General features: G+C 52.0%; 1 protein-coding gene across 1 annotated transcript in view; it reads left to right on the plus strand.

The window, feature by feature from the left end:
• Positions 1-19,985, plus strand: part of sox10 (SRY-box transcription factor 10) — a 31,562-nt gene extending 11,577 nt beyond the window's left edge. Inside the window, exons 2-3 of the mRNA XM_085969893.1 lie at positions 10,150-10,406; positions 15,635-19,985. Coding sequence (XP_085826019.1) covers positions 10,150-10,406; positions 15,635-16,347 — 970 coding nt within the window. The 3' untranslated portion in view covers positions 16,348-19,985. The remainder of the gene's footprint in view (positions 1-10,149; positions 10,407-15,634) is intronic.
• The last annotated feature ends 450 nt before the right edge of the window (positions 19,986-20,435 follow it).

Consider the following 20,435-nt stretch of genomic DNA (forward strand, 5'->3'; position numbering starts at 1 on the left):
TACTTTATTTTCTAACTAATGTTTCTCCTACTCCGGCTCTCAGGCTAACAAGCCTTGAATTCCCAGGATCTTGCTTCTGACTTCTTTAAAATATCAGAACATCTGGTCTGCTTCCTCCGCAGCTCCAGATACCTCTTCCTACGCACCTCCTCGCCCCCGTATCCTCGCCCTGTTCAGTTCAAGACCCATTGCTCCGTCTCCTACTCTAACTGATTCCTTACCAAGACCTCAATACTGTGGAACGTCTCCCCTCCCTCACTCTTCCCTTTCTTCTACAATCTACCCAAGCCGGATGTGTCTCAGTGGGTGGCACTCTCGCCTCAGAGTCATGAAGGTTGTGGGTTCAAGTTCCACTCCAGAGACTTGAACGCAAAAATCCAGACTGACACTCCCAGTGCGGTACTGAGGGAGTGCTGCACTGTCAGAGGTGCCGTCTTTCAGATGAGACATTAACCGAGGCCCCGTCTGCTCTCCCAGGTGGTCATAAAAGATCCCACGACCAATATTTGGAAGAAGAGCAGGGGAGTTCTCCCCGGTGTCCTGGGCCAATATCTACCCCTCAATCAACAACAATAAAACACAGATGATCTGGTCATTATCATGTTGCTGTTTGTGGGAGCTTGCTGTGTACAAATTGGCTGCCGCGTTTCCTACATTACAACAGTGACCACACTTCAAAAAGTACTTCATTGGCTGTAAAGCGCTTGGGAACGTCCTGAGGTAGTGAAAGGCGCTATAGAAATGCAAGTTCTGTCTGTCTTTCATGCCGCCTATTCTTTGCTTTTTGATATCTGCCATCTTCTCTCTTCCTGCTTCGATCCTTGGTGATGTCTCTCACTGTGGTCCTTGGTCCTACAACTGGGAGGCTCAACAGTGAATAAGAGTGAGCCGTTTTTCCAATCTTCTCCCACTCCCTGTGTTGTCTGTACAGTGCAACACACTGACCTTTCAGTCGCTGTGTGTATTCCCCAATGCAGTATTTACAGCGTGTAAATATTACCCTAGAATCCCAGAAACTTACAGCGCGGAAGGAGGCCATTCGGCCCGTCGTGCCTGTGCCGGCTCTTTGAAGGAGGAGCCGTGCTCAGTCCCACCCCCCCCCCGCTGTTTGTCCGTGACCCTGTGACCTCCTCCTCCTCAATCCGTCCAACTCCCCTTTAACATTATTGATGGGATCAGCGTCCACCACCTTTTCAGGTCGAGCGTTCCAGATCCCGACAACTCTCTGAGTGAAAAACATTTCTCCTCCTCTCCCCTCTGGATCTTTTCCCAATGATTTTGATTCTGTGACCTCCACTCACTGGCCCACTCGCCAGAGGGAAGAGTGTTTCTCTCTCTACTCTATCAAAACCTCTCATCATCTTGAAAACCTCTATTCGGTCACCTCTTAACCTTCTCTGTTCCGAGGAGAACGGTCTGAACTTTTCCAACCTCTCCTCATAACTGAAGTCCCCCATCCCTGGGAACATCCTGGTAACCCTCCTCTGTACCCTCTCCAAGGCCTTGACATCTTTCCTGAAGTGTGGGGCCCAGAATTATCCACAATGCTCCTGCTGAGGCCTAACCAGTGATTTATAAAGTTCTAGCGTGATCGCTTCGCTTCTTATAATGCTGTTAAAAGAGAACAAAAAGGAAGAACTTGCATTTCTCCAGCGTCTTTCACGACCACAGGATGTTCCAAAAGGCGCTCTACAGCCAGTGAAGTACTTCTGAAGTGTAGTCACTGTTGTAAGGCATGTTCTTCCAACTCTGGTCTCCTTTGTGTCCTCCCCTCTCCTGTTTCACTTTTGATGGCAGAGCTTTCTGCTGCCTGGACCCCATTCTCCAGAACATAAGAATTAGGAGCAGGAGTCGGCCATTCGGCCCTTCGAGCCTGCTCCGCCATTCAATAAAATCATGGCTGATCTTCGACCTCAACTCCACTTTCCCGCCCAATCTCAGCCTTGAACTTTCTCTCTAATCCGCACCCCTCACGCTCTCTTCACCCACCTTCAAAAACCTCCTCAAAACCTTCCTCTCTGTCTCCGCCTTTGGTCATCTCCATGAACCATTCCCCCCTCTGGTGTCCGTTTCTCCTGTTCTGGACCTTTAACATGATGACACTAATATAAATACAAATTGTTGTTAATGTGACTGTACGACAAGCCTCTGCTATTTTAGCAAAGCTCGAAATGGCAGTGTACAGATATCTCCCTGAGGGAGAGGGACTGAGAGACACCAGTCAGTGTACAGATATCTCCCTGAGAGAGAGGGACTGAGAGACACCAGTCTGTGTACAGATATCTCCCCGAGGGAGAGGGACTGAGAGACACCAGTCAGTGTACAGATATCTCCGAGGGAGAGGGACTGAGAGACACCAGTCAGTATATAGATATCTCCCTGAGAGAGAGGGACTGAGAGACACCAGTCCATGTACAGATATCTCCCCGAGGGAGAGGGACTGAGAGACACCAGTCAGTGTACAGATATCTCCCTGAGGGAGAGGGACTGAGAGACACCAGTCAGTGTACAGATATCTCCCTGGGGGAGAGGGACTGAGAGACACCAGTCAGTATACAGATATCCCCCTGAGAGAGAGGGACTGAGAGACACCAGTCAGTGTACAGATATCTCCCTGAGGGAGAGGGACTGAGAGACACCAGTCAGTGTACAGATATCTCCCTGAGAGAGAGGGACTGAGAGACTCCAGTCAGTGTACAGATATCTCCCTGAGAGAGAGGGACTGAGAGACTCCAGTCAGTGTGCAGGTATCTGCCTCCCCATGGGTTAAAAACAGACACAGTTCAGTTGAATAAACTTCCTGAGTGAACATGTTCCCCAGATGAGCCACTCTGCCCGGTATATAGGATGACGCACAGACCCTGTCTGTGTAACTTGGTGTTTGTACAGTCTACCAGGCAACGGTACGCCAACCCAACCCACCCTGCTTTCAGGAAGCTTGGCTATATTCAAAGCTTTTACATGCTTGATTTAAATGTCTATGAATTCATTCTGAGCTGCCTGTTGGGGCTGGACCTTGGTTTGGAATCTGGATTTGGGCTTTCGGTCTAGAGCCTCGGCCTGGGACTGGGTTTGGGGCTGGGTCTGAGACTGGGGTCTAGAGCCGGGGCCTGAGGTCTGGATCTGGGGCCAGAACAATGTCTCAAAGCGCTTCACAGCCAATGAAGTACTTTTTGAAGTGGAGTCACTGTTGTAATGTAGGAAACACGGCAGCCAATTTGCACACAGCAAACAGCAATGTGATAAATAACCGGATAATCTGTTTTAGTGATGTTGGTTGAGGGATAAATATTAGCCCAGGACACCAGGGAGAACTCCCCTGCTCTTCTTTGAAATAGTGCCGTGGGATATTTCACATCAAACTGTACAGAGCCTTAGTTTGACATCTTATCTGAAAGACAGCACCTCCTACAGTGCAGTACTCCCTCAGTACTGCCCCTCCGACAGTGCGGCGCTCCCTCAGTATTGCCCCTCCGATAGTGTGGTGTTCCCTCAGTACTGCTCCTCCGACAGTGCAGCGCTCCCTCAGTACTGCCCCTCCGACAGTGCGGCGCTCCCTCAGTACTGCCCCTCCGACAGTGCAGCGCCCCCTCAGTACTGCCCCTCCGACAGTGCAGCGCTCCCTCAGTACTGCCCCTCCGACAGTGCGGCGCTCCCTCAGTACTGCCCCTCCGACAGTGCAGCGCCCCCTCAGTGCTGCCCCTCCGACAGTGCAGCGCCCCCTCAGTACTGCCCCTCCGACGGTGTGGCACTCCCTCAGTATTGCCCCTCCGACAGTGCGGCACTCCCTCAGTACTGCCCCTCCGACAGTGCGGTGCTCCCTCAGTACTGCCCCTCCGACAGTGCAGCGATCCCTCAGTACTGCCCCTCCGACAGTGCGGCGCTCCCTCAGCACTGCCCCTCCGACAGTGCGGCGCTCCCTCAGTACTGCACTGGGAGTGTCAGCCTAGATTATGTGCTCAAGTCTGGAGTGAGACTTTAACCCACGATCTTCTGACTCAGAGTCAAGAATGCGACCCGCTGACACCAAAGTGTCCTCATTCCTTATCTCCTGGTCCCATCCCTGCTCTTTGGTACCGATGGGAACCGGAAAGGTGGTTGTTGTACTCAGTACTCACTGGAGTTTAGAAGAATGAGAGGGGATCTCATCGAAACCTATAAAATTCTGTCAGGCCTGGACAGACTAGATGCAGGAAGGATGTTCCGATGGCCGGGGAGTCCAGAACCAGGGGTCACAGTCTAAGGATAAGGGGTAAGCCATTTAGGACTGAGATGAGGAGGAATTTCTTCACCCAGAGAGTGGTGAACCTGTGGAATTCTCTACCACAGAAGGCAGTGGAGGCCAGTTCATTAAATATATTCAAGAAGGAGTTGGATATATTTCTTAAGGCTAAAGGGATATGGGGAGAAGGCAGGGACAGGGTACTGAATTTGGATGATCAGCCATGATCTCATTGAATGGCGGAGCAGGCTCGAGGGGTCGAATGGCCTACTCCTGCTCCTATCTTTCTATGTTTCTCTGTTGCTATGTTGTCACTGCCTCCATGCCATTTCCATCTTTTTTTAAACTGATTCTTGTGTTTAATGAGTTTGGCGGTCTCACAATGTTTCTACTCATTGTATGTCAACAGATGAGTCCGCCTTTCCTGGTGTAGAGAGAGAGAGAGAGAGAGAGAGCGAGGGGAGCTGAGGTGCATCAGTAGTGTAGAGTATCACGGAATCATACAGCACAGAAGGAGGCCATTCGGCCCATCGTGCCTGTGCCGGCTCTTTGAACGAGCTCTCCAATTAGTCCCACTCCCCCCTGCTCTTTCCCCACAGCCCTGCTAATAATTTCTCCTTTTCTAGTATTTATTCAATTCCCTTTTGAAAGTTACTATTGAATCTGCTTCCACCGCTGTGGTAAACCACTGTTTGTATTCCACTGTGTACATGCCTGGACATGCCTCGGCTGACTCCTCCCACAAGTCCTAGTATAAAGGTGACTGCTCCCCAGCCCTTTGTATTTCTGGACCGGTCGACCACGCGAGGCAGACCTTCATTCTTTTGTTAATAAAAGCCTTTAGTTACTCTCTTAACTCTCAGTCTTTTATGAGTAATTGATAGCGCATCAATTTTATTAACAAAATTTTTATAATGGAGAAGATCCTCACACCAGCATGCCTGGACTTAGATCATCGGGAGGCGGACTCATCCACCAAGTTTACTCACTGGCTTAAGTGTTTCGAAAAATTCCTGACCGCCTCCGCAGCAATCAAATCGGACGAGGACAAACTGGATGTCCTGACCTCCAAAGTGAACCACCGAGTGTACTCGGTCATCCAAGACGCGACCTCGTACACGGACGCTATCAAGCTCCTCAAGGACCAGTACACGCGCCCAGTGAACGAAGTGTACGCCAGGCACCTTCTGGGGAGTCGTAAACAACAACCTGGGGAATCGACCGTGGAATACCTTCAGGCACTGTCTGTGCTTGGCCGGGCCTGTGGTTGTAGGGATGTAAAGGCCGCCATGTACACAGAGGAACTTATCCGGGACGCTTTTGTAGCGGGCCACAGATCCAATTACACCCGACAGCGACTGTTGGAGCAGAGTGACCTCGACCTCAACAAGGCCTCTGAACTCGCACTATCATTGGATGCAGCCTACCGGGGCATGGATGCCTACTCCTCTGCACCGTGGACGCCGCGGGGAATGACAGCCTGGGACACGGTAGGACCGCCTCATAGCGCCGTGCCACCCCAGCCACACCCCAGCAACGGCCCAACTACCGCAGCAGTGTCCCAAGGCCAGACAGCAGTGCCCCAAGGCCAGAAATGCTACTTCTGTGGCCAGGCAAAACATCCCAGAGCGCGCTGCCCGGCGAAAAACGCGATCTGCTCGGGCTACGGGAAGAAGGGACACTACGCTAACGTCTGCAGGGCCAAAGCCACCCCGAACCCCAGCAACGCCGCGTGTGGGCCATGCGGGCCGCCATCTTGGGCCTCCCCGGCCATGTGCGAACCACCGGTACAGCAGCCATTTTGGACGCCTCCAGCCACATGGGGATCATGGACGCCGCCATCTTGGACGACAGCCGGAACGCAGCAGGCCCCCAACACCGCCTCATCTGATACCCGCAGCGACACACCGACCCCTACGCTGGCATCCGTTACACTGGACCAAGCGAGACCGCACCAGCTGGCCAGTTCCACAATGGACATTAAGGTAAATGGCCACGATACAATCTGCCTTTTTGACTGGGAGCACGGAGAGCTTCATCCACCCCGACACGGTGCGGCGTTGCTCTCTCCCAGTCCTGCCTGCGCACCAGCGGATTTCTATGGCCTCCGAGTCCCAGTCGGCGGACATCGGCGGCTACTGCGTAGTGACACTCGTAGTAGACGGGACCGTATACGATCATTTTAAACTTCTGGTCTTGCCCGACCTCTGCGCTGCCGTCCTGCTGGGGTTAGATTTTCAGTGCCACCTTAAAAGTGTTACGATGGCGCACGGTGGACCCCTACCCCCACTCACAGTCCGCAGCCAGCAGCTCCCAAATTGCCCGCCGCGCACCAGGTGCAACCTCTCCACACTCAGAGTCACCCCCCCCCCCGCCCCCCCCACTGTTTGCTAACCTCACCCCCGACTGTAAGCCCATCGCCACAAAGAGCAGGCGATACAGTGCCGGGGACAGGGTTTTCATTAAAACCGAAGTGGAGCGGCTCCTGAAGGAAGGGATTATTGAGGGCAGCACCAGCCCCTGGCGAGCCCAGGTTGTGGTCGTTAAGACCGGCGAGAAGCAGCGCCTGGTCATCGACTACAGCCAGACAATAAATCGCTACACCCTGCTGGACGCCTACCCACTCCCCCGCATAGCTGATATGGTCAACCAGATCGCGCAGTACCGCGTCTTCTCGACCATTGACCTGAAATCAGCGTACCACCAGCTCCCTATCCACCCTGAGGACCGCCAGTATACTGCCTTTGAGGCAAACGGCCGCCTCTACCACTTCCTTAGGGTTCCCTTTGGCGTCACCAACGGGGTCTCCGTCTTCCAAAGGGAGATGGACCGGATGGTAGATCAAAATGCGTTGCAGGCCACTTTCCCATATCTGGACAATGTGACCATCTGCGGCCGTGACTTGCAGGACCATGACGCAAACCTCGAAAAATTCCTCCGCACCGCCCAACTCCTGAACCTGACATATAACAAGGAGAAGTGCATATTCCGCACAAACCGCCTCGCCATCCTTGGCTGTGTTGTGGAACACGGAGTCATCGGCCCCGACCCCGACCGGATGCGTCCCCTTATGGAACTCCCACTGCCCCACTGCCTCAAGGCCCTGAAGAGGTGCCTAGGGTTTTTCTCCTATTATGCCCAGTGGGTCCCCTACTATGCGGACAAGGCCCATCCGCTGATCAAGTCCACCTCTTTTCCCTTGACGGCAGAGGCCCGCTTAGCCTTCCACCGTATCAAGGAAGACATTGCCAAAGCCACCATGCACGCAGTGGACGAATCCATCCCCTTCCAGGTGGAAAGCGACGCGTCCGACTTTGCCCTGGCCGCTACCCTCAATCAGGCGGGGAGACCCATGGCCTTCTTTTCACGAACCCTCCAAGGCCCGGAGACCAGACACTCCGCTGTTGAGAAGGAGGCCCAGGCGATTGTGGAGGCTGTGCGTCATTGGAGGCACTACCTGGCCGGAAAACTATTTACCCTGCTCACTGACCAACGTTCAGTTGCTTTCATGTTTAACAACAAGCAGAGGGGCAAAATCAAAAATGACAAGATCTTGAGGTGGAGAATCGAACTTTCCACCTACAATTACGAGATCTTGTACCGGCCCGGGAAGCTCAATGAACCCCCGGATGCGCTATCGCGTGGCACCTGTGCCAGCGCGCAGATCGATAGACTGCGGGCCCTCCACAATGACCTCTGCCACCCGGGGGTCACCAGGTTCTTCCACTTCATCAAGGCCCGCAACCTGCCTTACTCTATTGAGGAGGTCAGGACCATGACCAGGAACTGCCAAGTCTGCGCTGAGTGCAAACCGCACTTTTATAGACCAGACAGGGCCCACCTGATAAAAGCCACTCGCCCCTTCGAGCGCCTGAGCGTTGATTTTAAAGGGCCTCTCCCCTCCTCCGACCGCAATGTGTACTTCCTCAATATTATTGATGAGTACTCCCGTTTCCCGTTCGCCATCCCCTGCCCGGACATGACCAGTGCCACGGTCATTAAATGTCTGAACGACCTCTTCACCCTGTTCGGTTTCCCCAGCTATATCCATAGCGACCGGGGCTCATCGTTTATGAGCGACGAACTCCGTCAGTACCTGCTAACTAGGGGTATTGCCACAAGCAGGACCACCAGTTACAACCCCCGGGGGAACGGACAGGTGGAAAGAGAAAATGCGACAGTTTGGAAGGCCGCCCTGCTAGCCTTAAAGTCTAGGGGCCTTCCAACCTCCCGCTGGCAGGATGTGCTCCCCGATGCGCTCCACTCTATTCGGTCACTGCTCTGCACTGCCACTAACGCCACCCCTCATGAGAAAATGTTTGTCTTCCCAAGGAAGTCCACATCGGGGACATCGCTACCGCCATGGCTGACGTCCCCAGGGCCGGTCCTACTGAGAAGGCACGTGAGGACCCATAAAACGGACCCCCTGGTCGAGAGGGTCGACCTCCTCCACGCCAACCCCCAGTATGCTTACATTGCATACCCGGACGGGCGGGAGGACACAGTCTCCATAAGAGACCTTGCACCCTCGGGGGCCGCAGTAACCCACTACTCACTACCACCCCCCCCCACGATCCGATATCCAGCCCCAGCAGACGGCAGGCCTGGGCCCCGCGACCCGCTCGACATCTACGAGGACGACACGCCTGTGCCACAGCCCACGCAGGACTCGACGCCGGAAGCTCCACTACCCCTGCCGTCGCCACGCCGATCACAGCGGCAGACAAGACCTCCGGAGAGACTCCAATACACTAACTTTTAATACACTTCACCCCGCCGGACTCAATTTTAAACAAGGGGTGAATGTGGTAAACCACTGTTTGTATTCCACTGTGTACATGCCTGGACATGCCTCGGCTGACTCCTCCCACAAGTCCTAGTATAAAGGTGACTGCTCCCCAGCCCTTTGTATTTCTGGACCGGTCGACCACTCGAGGCAGACCTTCATTCTTTTGTTAATAAAAGCCTTTAGTTACTCTCTTAACTCTCAGTCTTTTATGAGTAATTGATAGCGCATCAACCGCCCTTTCAGTCAGCGCGTTCCAGATCACAACAACTCGCTGCGTAAAAAACTGTTTCCTCATCTCCCCCTCTGGTTCTTTTGCCAATTATCTTCACTCTGTGTCCTCTGGTTCCCGACCCTCCTGCCACTGGAAACAGTTTCTCCTTATTTACTCCATCAAAACCCCTCATGATTTTGAACACCTCTATCAAATCCCCCCTTAACCTTCTCTGCTCCAAGGAGAACAACCCCCAGCTTCTCCAGCTTCTAACAACGCACTTCACACTTCATCTAGAGCCATTGTCTGTTTCTTTACCTGTCCTATTACCATCTCGTCTCACCTTGACTATCTCTTAATGTCTCTTTCATCCCCTCCCCCATTTCCCAGCCCCCAACTGCCTTTTAATCTGTTTCATTTCCTGCCTTTTCTTCTCAGTCCTGACGAAGGGTCATCGACCCGAAACGTTAACTCTGTTTCTCTCTCCACGGATGTTGCCTGGCCTGCTGAGTTTTTCCAGCATTTTCTGTTGTTATCCCAGCTTCTCCAGTCTTCCCTCGTAACTAAAGTGGAGGGAGTTGTCTTAATCTGTTTTGCGTCTGCCAAGGCAGTTCGTGAATACTTAACAGGGGTTGAGAAGCATTTGCCGCTGTCCGTGGAACGCGCTGCCTGAAAGGGCGGGGGAAGCAGACTCAACAATAACTTTCATAAAGAGGAATTGGATAAATACTTGAAGGGGAAAAATATTAGCAGGGCTGTGGAGAAAGAGTAGGGGGGAGTGGGTCTAATTGGAGAGCTCTTTCAAAGAGCAGGCACGGGCACGATGGGCCGAATGGCCTCCTTCGGTGCTGCGCCGTTCTACGTTTGTGTGAATTCAAGTTGAGGAAGCGTTTCAAAAGTGGCGGATTTTTTTTTAATTTTCCGCAGGTTACTGAACGAGAATGATAAGAGGCCGTTCGTGGAAGAGGCGGAGCGACTGCGGTCCCAGCACAAGAAGGACCACCCAGACTACAAGTACCAGCCCCGCCGGCGCAAGAATATGAAACCTGGCCAGGGGGATGGCGATGCCCACCCGGAGGACAGCCACATCTCCACCGTCCAGCCCCACTACAAGGCCGTGCCTCAGGACCGCGGGCGTACGGCGGGCAGCTCTCCGCTCTCGGAGGGACACGGCGAGCACACAGGTGACCCTATCGCGCCTTTCGACCCTCCCCAGAGCTCCTGAGTCATAGAAACATAGAAGATAGGAGCAGGAGTAGGCCATTCGGCCCCTCGAGCCTGCTCCGCCATTTAGTGAGATCATGGCTGATCATCCAAATTCAGTACCCAGTCCCTGCCTTCTCCCCATATCCCTTGATCCCTTTAGCCTTAAGAAATATATCTAACTCATTCTTGAATATTTTTAATGAATTGGCCTCAACTGCCTTCTGTGGTAGAGAATTCCAGAGGTTCACCACTCTCTGGGTGAAGAAATTCCTCCTCATCTCAGTCCTAAATGGCTTACCCCTTACCCTTAGACTGTGACCCCTGGTTCTGGACTCCCCCGCCATCGGGAACATCCTTCCTGCATCTAGTCTGTCTAGTCCTGTTAGAATTTTATAAGTTTCAATGAGATCCCCTCTCATTCTTCTAAACTCAAGCGAATATAAGCCCAATCGACCCAATCTCTCCTCATATGTCATTCCTGCCATCCCAGGTATCAGTCTGGTATTTTTTTTGTTTTATTGAGAGTGCAATGAAGGTTCACCAGACTGAGTCGGACTCCCGATCCTTCCGGTGTCCGCAACGGTGTTGAACTTTGCGGATTCAAAACTGTCAGCAGCCGGGGGCGGTTCTGAGGGCCGAAGCATTGTTCTCTTCTTGGGGTCGAACATTTAATCTTCTTCCACAGGAATCTGGGGATCCTAGTGCATGAAACACAAAAAGTTAGCATGCAGGTACAGCAAGTAATTGGGAAGGCAAATGGAGTGTTGGCCTTTATTTCAAGGGGGATGGAGTATAAAAGTAGGGAAGTCCTGCTACAACTGTACAGGGCGTTGGTGAGACCGCACCTGGAGTACTGCGTACAGTTTTAGTCTCCTTATTTAAGGAAGGATATACTTGCATTGGAGGCAGTTCAGAGAAGGTTCACGAGGTTGATTCCGGAGATGAAGGGGTTGTCTTATGAGGAAAGGTTGAGCAGGTTGGGCCTATACTCATTGGCGTTTAGAAGAATGAGAGGGGATCTTATTGAAACATATAAAATTCTGAGGGGGTTTGACAGGGTAGATGCCGAGAGGATGTTTCCCCTCGTGGGGGAATCTAGAACGAGGGGGGCATAGTTTCAGAATAAGGGGACACCCTTTTAAAACTGAGATGAGGAGGAATTTCTTCTCTCAGAGGGTCGTGAATCTTTGGAATTCTCTGCCCGAGAGCTGTGGAGGCTGGGTCATTGAATATATTTAAGGTGGAGACAGACAGATTTTTGAGCTACAGGGGAGTCAAGGGTTATGGGGAGAGAGCGGGAAAGTGGAGTTGAGGTAGAAGATCAGCCATGATCTCATTGAATGGCGGAGCAGGCTCGAGGGGCCGAATGGCCGACTCCTGCTCCTATTCCTTATGTTCTTATGTTCTCCCATTCCCTTCCCACTCCTGCAGTGATATCCGACTAGCCCGTCAGTGGCCGAGAGCTGGTCAAGACGGTTGAGGTGGTGGACAAGCGTGGACTTTCCCGGCACCCGTTCTTGTTGCCAACTGACCAGCCTTCACCGGACGGGCTGCTGCTCCTCCCTCCGAGGAACCGGCTCGTCTTCGCCCGAAGGCCATTCCCCAACACCCCCTCCACCTCCCAATACTAGGAAGGAGCAATTGAGGGAGTGGCTGGGAGATGCCCCCTCCTCCGTGTCTTGGACTTCACCTTGTGTTGAAATGCCAGGAGGAGCCCCCAACCCGACCACTCCAGTCCACACAACTTGCCTTTACTCTGAGCCTTTAACGTCGAAGGTCTCGAGGCGTTTCAGTGGTGTGAGCAATACCAGACAGTGAGCCAAGGAGGGAGTCCGTGTAACCTTCTGAAAATTACCAACATTTACGCCATCATTAAAAAACTGAAGTGCCAATTTAATTGTGGTATTTTCTCTGACCTCCGTTGATCTCTCACTCTTATCTTTGTAGAATAAGAAATAAGAACTAGGAGCAGGAGTCGGCCATTTGGCCCCTCTATCAGGTCACCGCTCTGCATACTGCTGCAGCTTCTCATTAAACGCAGTCTCTGTGTTTTGAATGTTTCCTATTTACAACCTTGCCTTAGATTGGCTTTTGTTGTTGATGGAGCAGCTTGTCTACATAAGAAATAGGAGCAGGAGTCGGCCATTCGGCCCTCGAGCCTGCTCCGCCATTCAATGAGATCATGGCTGATCGTCCAAACTCAGTACCCTGTCCCTGCTTTCTCCCCATATCCCTTGATCCCTTTAGCCTTAAGAAATATATCCAACTCCTTCTTGAATATATTTAATGAATTGGCCTCAACTGCCTTCTTTGGTAGAGAATTCCACAGGTTCACCACTCTCTGGGTGAAGAAATTCCTCCTTATCCTTAGACTGTGACCCCTGGTTCTGGACTCCCCGACCATCGGGAACATCCTTCCTGCATCTAGTCTGTCTAGTCCTGTTAGAATTTTATAAGTTTCGATGAGATCCCCTCTCATTCTTCTAAACTCCAGCGAGTACAAGCCCAATCGACCCAATCTCTCCTCATACATCACTCCTGCCATCCCAGGTATCAGTCTGTTGAATCTTCACTGCACTCCTTCCATGGCAAGAACATCCTTCCTCAGATAAGGCGACCAAAACTGCACACAATACTCCAGATGTGGTCTCACCAAGGCCCTGTACAACTGCAGCAAGACATCCTTGTTCCTGTACTCAAACCCTCTCGCTACGAAGGCCAACATACCATTTGCCTTCTTAACCGCCTGCTGCAACTGCATGCTTACTTTCAGCGACTGGTGCACAAGGACACCCAGGTCTCGTTGCACTTCCCCTTCTCCCAATCTATTGCCGTTCAGATAATAATCTGCCTTCCTGTTTTTGACACCAAAGTGGATAACCTCGCATTTATCCACGTTATATTGCATCTGCCATACTTCTGCCCAATCACCCAACCTGCCCAAATCATACTGGAGTTTCTCGGTATCCTCCTCACAGCACACACGCCCACCCAGTTTTGTGTCGTTTGCAAACTTGGAGATATTACATCTAGTTCCCTCATCCAGATCATTAATATATATTGTGAATAGCTGGGGTCCAAGGACCGATCCCTGCAGTACCCCACTAGTCACTGCTTGCCACTCGGAAAAAGAGCCGTTTATTCCAACTCTTTGCTTTCTGTCTGCCAACCAGTTCTCTATCCAAGTCAATACCTTGCCCCCAATCCCATGTGCCTTAATTTTACACGCTAATCTCTTATGCGGGACCTTATCGAAAGCCTTTAGAAAATCCAAATACACCACATCCACTGGTTCTCCCTTATCTATTTTACCAGTTACATCCTCAAAAAATTCCAGTAGATTAGTCAAGCACGATTTACCTTTTGTAAATCCATGTTGACTTTGTCCGATCCGGTCACTTTTTTCCAAGTGCTCTGCTATTACATCCTTTATAATGGACTCTAGCATTTTCCCCACTACCGATGTCAGGCTTACCGGTCTGTAATTCCCCGTTTTCTCTCTACCACCCTTTTTGAACAGTGGGGTAACATTAGCTACCCGCCAATCCATGGGTACTGTTCCAGTGTCAGCTCCTGTACGGTCCGTGTGTGTGTGTGTGTGTGTGTGTGTGTGTGTGTGTGTGTCTGTGTCGGCACTTGTACATGTACATTACAGAAGCGTGCTGTCAGTCCCCATTTCGTGTGGAGAGGAGATTCCGGCTTTCCCTGCCGTTACCTTGCCCTTTGGTAAGACCACTCGACAGGCCATGACCCAAGTCAGGGAGGACATCACAGACATGAAGTTTGTGACTAAGGGTTTGTGACGCCCTCCTTCCTCCTCGTTCATAACGTAAACCTACGCCTCCACTTTCTTCACAGATAGTCCAACACACGAGGAGGACATTCGGCCCATTGTTCCAGCTCCATGCTGGAAACCTCTACTCCCATTTCTCCGCTCTATCCTCGTACCCTTCAATATTTATCTTCAAGTGTTTATTGAATTCCCTCTTAAATGTGACAAACTTTGCTTCAGTCGCCTCTTGTGCTGCTGGAGCCCACCTTCTAACAACACGTTGTGTGTAAACATTCTTTAACACCTCCCTTTCTGCTTCTAGTTTCACCGAGTTTCTGCCTCTTGTTACCGCTTCACCAACCAGTGGAATTTTTAAAAAACTTTTCAGACCCTTTCAGAATTTTAAACACTAATGTCACATCCCCTTTAACCCTTTCTGCAGTGAATACTGCCCTAGTTTTTTGAGCCTCCCATAACTATATCGTCTGATCCTTGGTATGATCCCTACGCTGCATCTTTCCCATGGCTCCAATGACCTTCCCATAATGGGTTGGCTAAAACTGCAGACTGTACTACCAACTATGACCATAAGAACATAAGAGTTAGGAGCAGGAGTAGGCCATTCGGCCCCTCGAGCCTGCTCCGCCATTCAACAGGATCATGGCTGATCATCAACCTCATCTCCACTTTCTCGCCCGATCCCCATATCCCTTGATTCCCCTAGAGTCCAAAAATCTATCGATCTCAGCCTTGAATATACTCGACGACTGAGCCTCCACAGCCCTCTGGGGTAGAAAATTCCAAAGATTCACCACCCTCTGAGTGAAGAAATTGCTCCTCATCTCAGTCTAAAATGGCCGACCCCTTATCCTGAGACTATGCCCCCTAGTTCTAGACACTCCAGCCAGGGGAATCAACCTCTCAGCATCTACCCTGTCAATCCCCCCTCAGAATCTTGTATGTTTCAATGAGATCACCTTTCATTCTTCTAAACTCCAGAGAGTATAGGCCCAATCTACTCAATACCACTATTGAGACACAGATCTGTGCCCCTAGATCCGTGTATCTGTGCCCCCAGATCTCAGTTCCTCCACTCCATTGAAAATGGAACCATTTATTTCTATCTTTCATTGCTAAAGATTCAGTGCTTTGAATTTATCGGTACTGAACTATTTATGTCTGATTTATGCCTCGGTGATGCGCCTTGGGATGTTGTTCTATAAAGGTGCTATATAAATGCAAGTTGTTGTTGAACTGCATTTGCCACATGTTTGCCCACTCCTCTAACCTGTCCACACCCTGCTGTAGTCTCTCTCCTCCCCCACCCCCCCCCCCCCCCAATTCTACCTCAGCTCCTTAATTTGGTGCCGTTGGCAAATTGAGATATTATTCCCTTGGTGCTGCCATCTGAAAGTTCTTTCTTCTCTTGCGCAGGGCAGAACCATGGCCCGCCGACTCCCCCCACCACCCCGAAGACTGAGATGCAGCCTGGAAAGGCGGATGGAAAACGGGAGGGGCGCCCGCTAGTGGAAGGCGGAAAGCCGCACCTCGATTTCGGCAACATGGACATTGGGGACCTCAGCCACGACGTGATGTCCAACATGGAGACCTTTGACGTCCACGAGTTCGACCAGTACCTACCGCCTAACGGGCACCCCGGTCACGGGCAAGCCTTGGGAGCTGGGGTGTACGCTGGAAATTACGGGCTGGGGGGTGCCCTGGCCGGAGCCGGGGGGCATTCCGCCTGGATCGCCAAGCAACACGGCGGGAGTTCGTCGTCCTCCGCCTCAGCGGCAGCGCCATCAGAGTCCAAGACCCAGATCAAGACGGAGCAAGCTCACCCGAGTCATTACTCCGACCAGCAGCACTCCTCCGCCCAGATCACCTACACGTCCCTGAGCCTCCCTCACTACGGCTCAGCTTTCCCCAGCATCACCCGGTCCCAGTTCGACTACTCTGAACACCAGCCTTCGGGATCTTACTACAGCCCTTCCAGCCAGACCTCCGGACTCTACACCGCCTTCTCCTACATGGGTGCCTCCCAGCGCCCGCTCTACACATCCATCAGCGACCCGACCTCAGTCCCTCAGTCCCGCAGCCCCACCCATTGGGAGCAACCAGTCTACACGACGCTCACTCGACCTTAATATCCCCCTCCCGCAAAGTTGAGGACCAAATGGGACTTGGTTTTTTAAAAACCAAAAGACCAAAAATATCCAATCTCCACGTACGGTTCTGAAGATCAACCCTGCTAATGAGCGCCTCTAATATTCCCGACGTTCCCCACGTGTCCGGGTCGAACGGAAGTTTCTCGCCTACAGACTAAGGCAGCGAGGGACCAAACAAAAATGCAACAGATTGCCCACACGGTTGAGTGAAGATGTTGTGCTCCAGACAATAAACCTGGTGACCCCGTTGACTCCTGCCTACACAATGCAACGCGGTGACCCCCCACCTCCCCCCTCCCTCCCCCACCGTCACAAAGTGACGCCAAAACAAAAACCAAGCTTCCCGGAAAACCCTCTGTAAATCTCTCGTGCTGACGGCGCTGCCTTTAACACAGCGAAGGACTAAGGCCTTGCCCTCCGCCCGCGTGTCCCAGGGCGAAGTGACTGGAGACCTCAGCTTGTTGGTTGGAACTGAAGCTTTCTGCCACCCGTTGAGATGCCACCTCTGCGCGGCCTTCGACCAGTGAGGCAGGGCTTGAACCTGCAAGCAACCCGAGCTGTGCGTTCCCTGGAAGCGTTAAACCTGCTTTGCTTCACTTGCGAGCAACGTTTTTTGTTCTGTTTTAATCTGCTTAACTCTCGCAGGCAGCACCTCCCGAACCCGCCACCTCCACCACCTAGAAGGACAAGGGGCAGCAGGCGCAGGGGAACACCACCACCTCCAAGTTCCCCTCCGAGTCACACACCATCCCGACTTGGAAATAAATCGGCCGTTCCTTCATCGTCGCTGGGTCGAAATCCTGGAACTCCCTCCCTAACAGCACCTATGGGAGCACCTTCACCACACGGACTGCAGCGGTTCAAGAAGGCGGCTCACCACCACCTTCTCGAGGGGCGACTCGGGACGGGCAATAAATGCCAGGCCTTGCCAGCGACCCATGAATTAATAAGAAAAAAAGCTTTGATTTGGTTTAAGGAGGGCCATCTTACTAGAGCATTGCTAACATTCTGTGTGCTACCAGATGTCGGTACAGTGAGCTGTATTGTGTGTGTGTGTGAGTGTGAGTGTGTGTGTGTGTGGGGGGGGGGGGGTTCGGGGAAATGTGTACATATTTTGTAAAAGAAACTGAAAGTCCCTCTTTCAGTTTTTAAAAAGAGTATTTTCGGCCTTTTTCTTTGTTTCATATCCGTGCTGTGTCAGAGTCCCGGTAGTTCCTGCCATGTTATAAAATGGCCTTGGTGGTAGAGTGCGGAGGGACAAGATTCCTCCTGTCGATTCGCCGATCGCATCCTCGCCGACTTTCGCTAAAGGTTATCGAGGGGAGGAATGTCTTGTAACCCTTGTATTTTAACTAGGTGTAGACGTACAGTGAGTAGCCTTTTGTGTCTAATAGTTTCACCTCAGAGAGGGCCCAGCGATGGAGTGTCGGCCTCTTGAACAGGAGGCCGGATCAGGAGTTGCCAACGGCCCAGGATTGTCCCGGAGACTCCAGGAGTTACTAATTGACCTCCTGGGCACTGTGTCCAGCAACTCCGGGAGAAAAATCATCGAGGCGTTAAGAAAAATGTGGGGGTTTTTTAAATCGACATTTGTTTATTAGTTACGCAAATATTGGAGATGGGATGGGAGGAGGGGGGTGAAAGAATCTTCCAATCAAGGTAAGAAAGAGTCTGTTGGCTTTCCGATTGGCCGAGGGAAGGCGGGGCGCGGTGAGGATGGTCGCGGGGAGGCGGGGCGGGTGGAGGGCGGAGGTCGATGCGAGGAAATCTCCAGGAGCCAGCGCTGGCTGACCTCCTAGAGTCCTCGCAGTTTAGGCCCGAGTCTCTGGTGAGGCCTGGTTCACTCATGGTGAGGCCTGAGGGAGGAGGAGGAGGAAGGAGCAAGGAGGGTTGCTCAGTCTTGGGGTATCTGCCCTGTTACAAATCCCCCCTCTCCACAGCAGCAGCGGTGGTCGCAGAACCCTTAGACCGCGCCCTCCGAGCAGGAGGAGGCTGAACAAACTAGGACTGCAAAGTGAGTGGGATCCTTAAAAGAGCATTAAAGTGCGACTTAATTTAATCCACAACCTTTTTACACACGGTAGCTTCAGTGGTTATGTCACTGGGACAGTAACCCAGAGACCTTGGATTAATAATCCTGAGAAAGGGCGATCAAATTCCACCATGGCAGTTTTGAGACTTTGAATTCAGTTTGAAAATAATAATCGGGGATCAGTAAAAGTGACCATGGAGGCTGTTGGATTGTCGTGAGAACCTCAACTGGTTCACTTATGTCTCCTGTAGGGAAGGAACCCCAATCTGGGCCTGTTCCTGACTCCAATCCCACACCAAATGTGGTTGACTCTTAACTGCCCCTCTGAGATACACGTTTATTTATCAGTAATGGGCAACTAGGGATGGGCAATAAATGCCAGCCTGCCCAGTGACGCCCACGTCCCGAGAATGAATATAAAAATGATATAAACACACACTCCCTCAGCTCAAGGTCACTTAACCCAGGCTCCGTCGACCTACCCACACTCACTGCCCACCTGGTTTCATTCTTTGATCGCCCACTTTGCATCAGTCTGCCAGTTCTTCTTTTCCTCAGCAAGGTTTTTACAAAAGTCGAATAGAATCACACAGCACAGAAGGAGGCCATTCGGCCCATCGTGCCTGTGCCGGCTCTTTGAATGAGCTCTCCAATTAGTCCCACTCCCCCCTGCTCTTTCCCCAGAGCCCTGCAAATGTCTCCTTTTCAAGTATTTCCTTTTTTGAAAGTTACTGTTGAATTTGCTTCCACCGCCCTTTCAGGCAGCGCATTCCAGATCACAACAACTCGCTGCGTAACATAAATTCTCCTCATCTCCCCCTCTGGTTATCTTAAATCTGTGTCCTCTGGTTACCGACCCTCCTGCCAGTGGAAACAGTTTCTCCTTATTCACTCTATCGAAACCCTCGTAATTTCGAACGCCTCTACTGAATCTCCCCTTAGCCTTCTCTGCTCCAAGGAGAACAAGCCCAGCTTCTCCAGTCTCTCCGCGTAACTGAAGTCCCTCATCATACAGAAGGGGGAGGGGGGGTGGGAAGCGAATGAGTCAGGGGTTTCCCAGCCACCGTCCAGCGAGCTCAGCTGCGAACAGAATTGGATTCCGTGGTGATGCCGCTGCAGGTGAATAGCCCGCTGACCTTCACTGCCTGGGCGAGCATGGAAAGAACGGCCACACAGATGAACTCCAGAGCAAGAGTTAGTGTGTTCAGAAAGGGGGGAGGGCGGAGAAAATAACCGTGATCCGCGTATATATTTATTTGTTACATTGGGAGGGGGAATCTCGATGGGGCCAACTAAAATCGCTCCGCTGTTATTTTCATTCAAGCAAACAAACCCTGAGATCCTATTTAAGCAAAGTTCTTTTTTTTGTGTGCGTGTGTCTTGTTTTTTTTTGTCTTTTTTTCAGACCGCCAGTGAACTCGATTGGATTTCGAATGTCTGATTTACGGGATTTACATCGCGATTTTCTAGCCCCAACTTTTAAAAAAAACCAGAGAGAACAGAATGCTTTGGGGAGCGTGCCTCCTTCCTGGAGGGCAGACTGGGGTCCCCGGGTTCCTGGTCGGGGGGCGGGGGTGGGGGCGGGCGAGGTGGGGGGTCTGCGAGCGGATCCAGAGGGTTGGGGGGGGGGGGGGGGAAGCTCCACGATGTGGCGGGATTTCTAGCACATTATTTATTCTTAGGCAGTCCCTCGGAACCGAGGATGACTTGCTTCCACACTAAAAACGAGTTCTCAGGTGACTGATGAGTCCAATGCGGGACCTACAGTCTCTGTCACAGGTGGGGCAGACGGTGGTTGAAGGGGCGGGTGGGTGGGGTGCTTGGGTTGACGTGCGCTCCTTCCGCTGCCTGCGCTTGGCTTCCGCTTGCTCCCGGCGAAGAGACTCGAGGTGTTCGCCGCCTTCCCGGATGCTTCTCCTCCACTTTGTGCGGTCTTGGGCCAGGGATTCCCAGGTGTCGGTGGGGATGTTGCACTTTTTCAAGGAGGCTTTGAGGGTGTCCTTGAAGCGTTTCCTCTGCCCACCTGGGGCTCTCT

Source organism: Somniosus microcephalus, chromosome 28, assembly GCF_052327205.1.
Source record: "Somniosus microcephalus isolate GS21.2 chromosome 28, FLI_Smic_1.0, whole genome shotgun sequence".
In the NCBI taxonomy this organism is placed as follows: domain Eukaryota; kingdom Metazoa; phylum Chordata; class Chondrichthyes; order Squaliformes; family Somniosidae; genus Somniosus; species Somniosus microcephalus.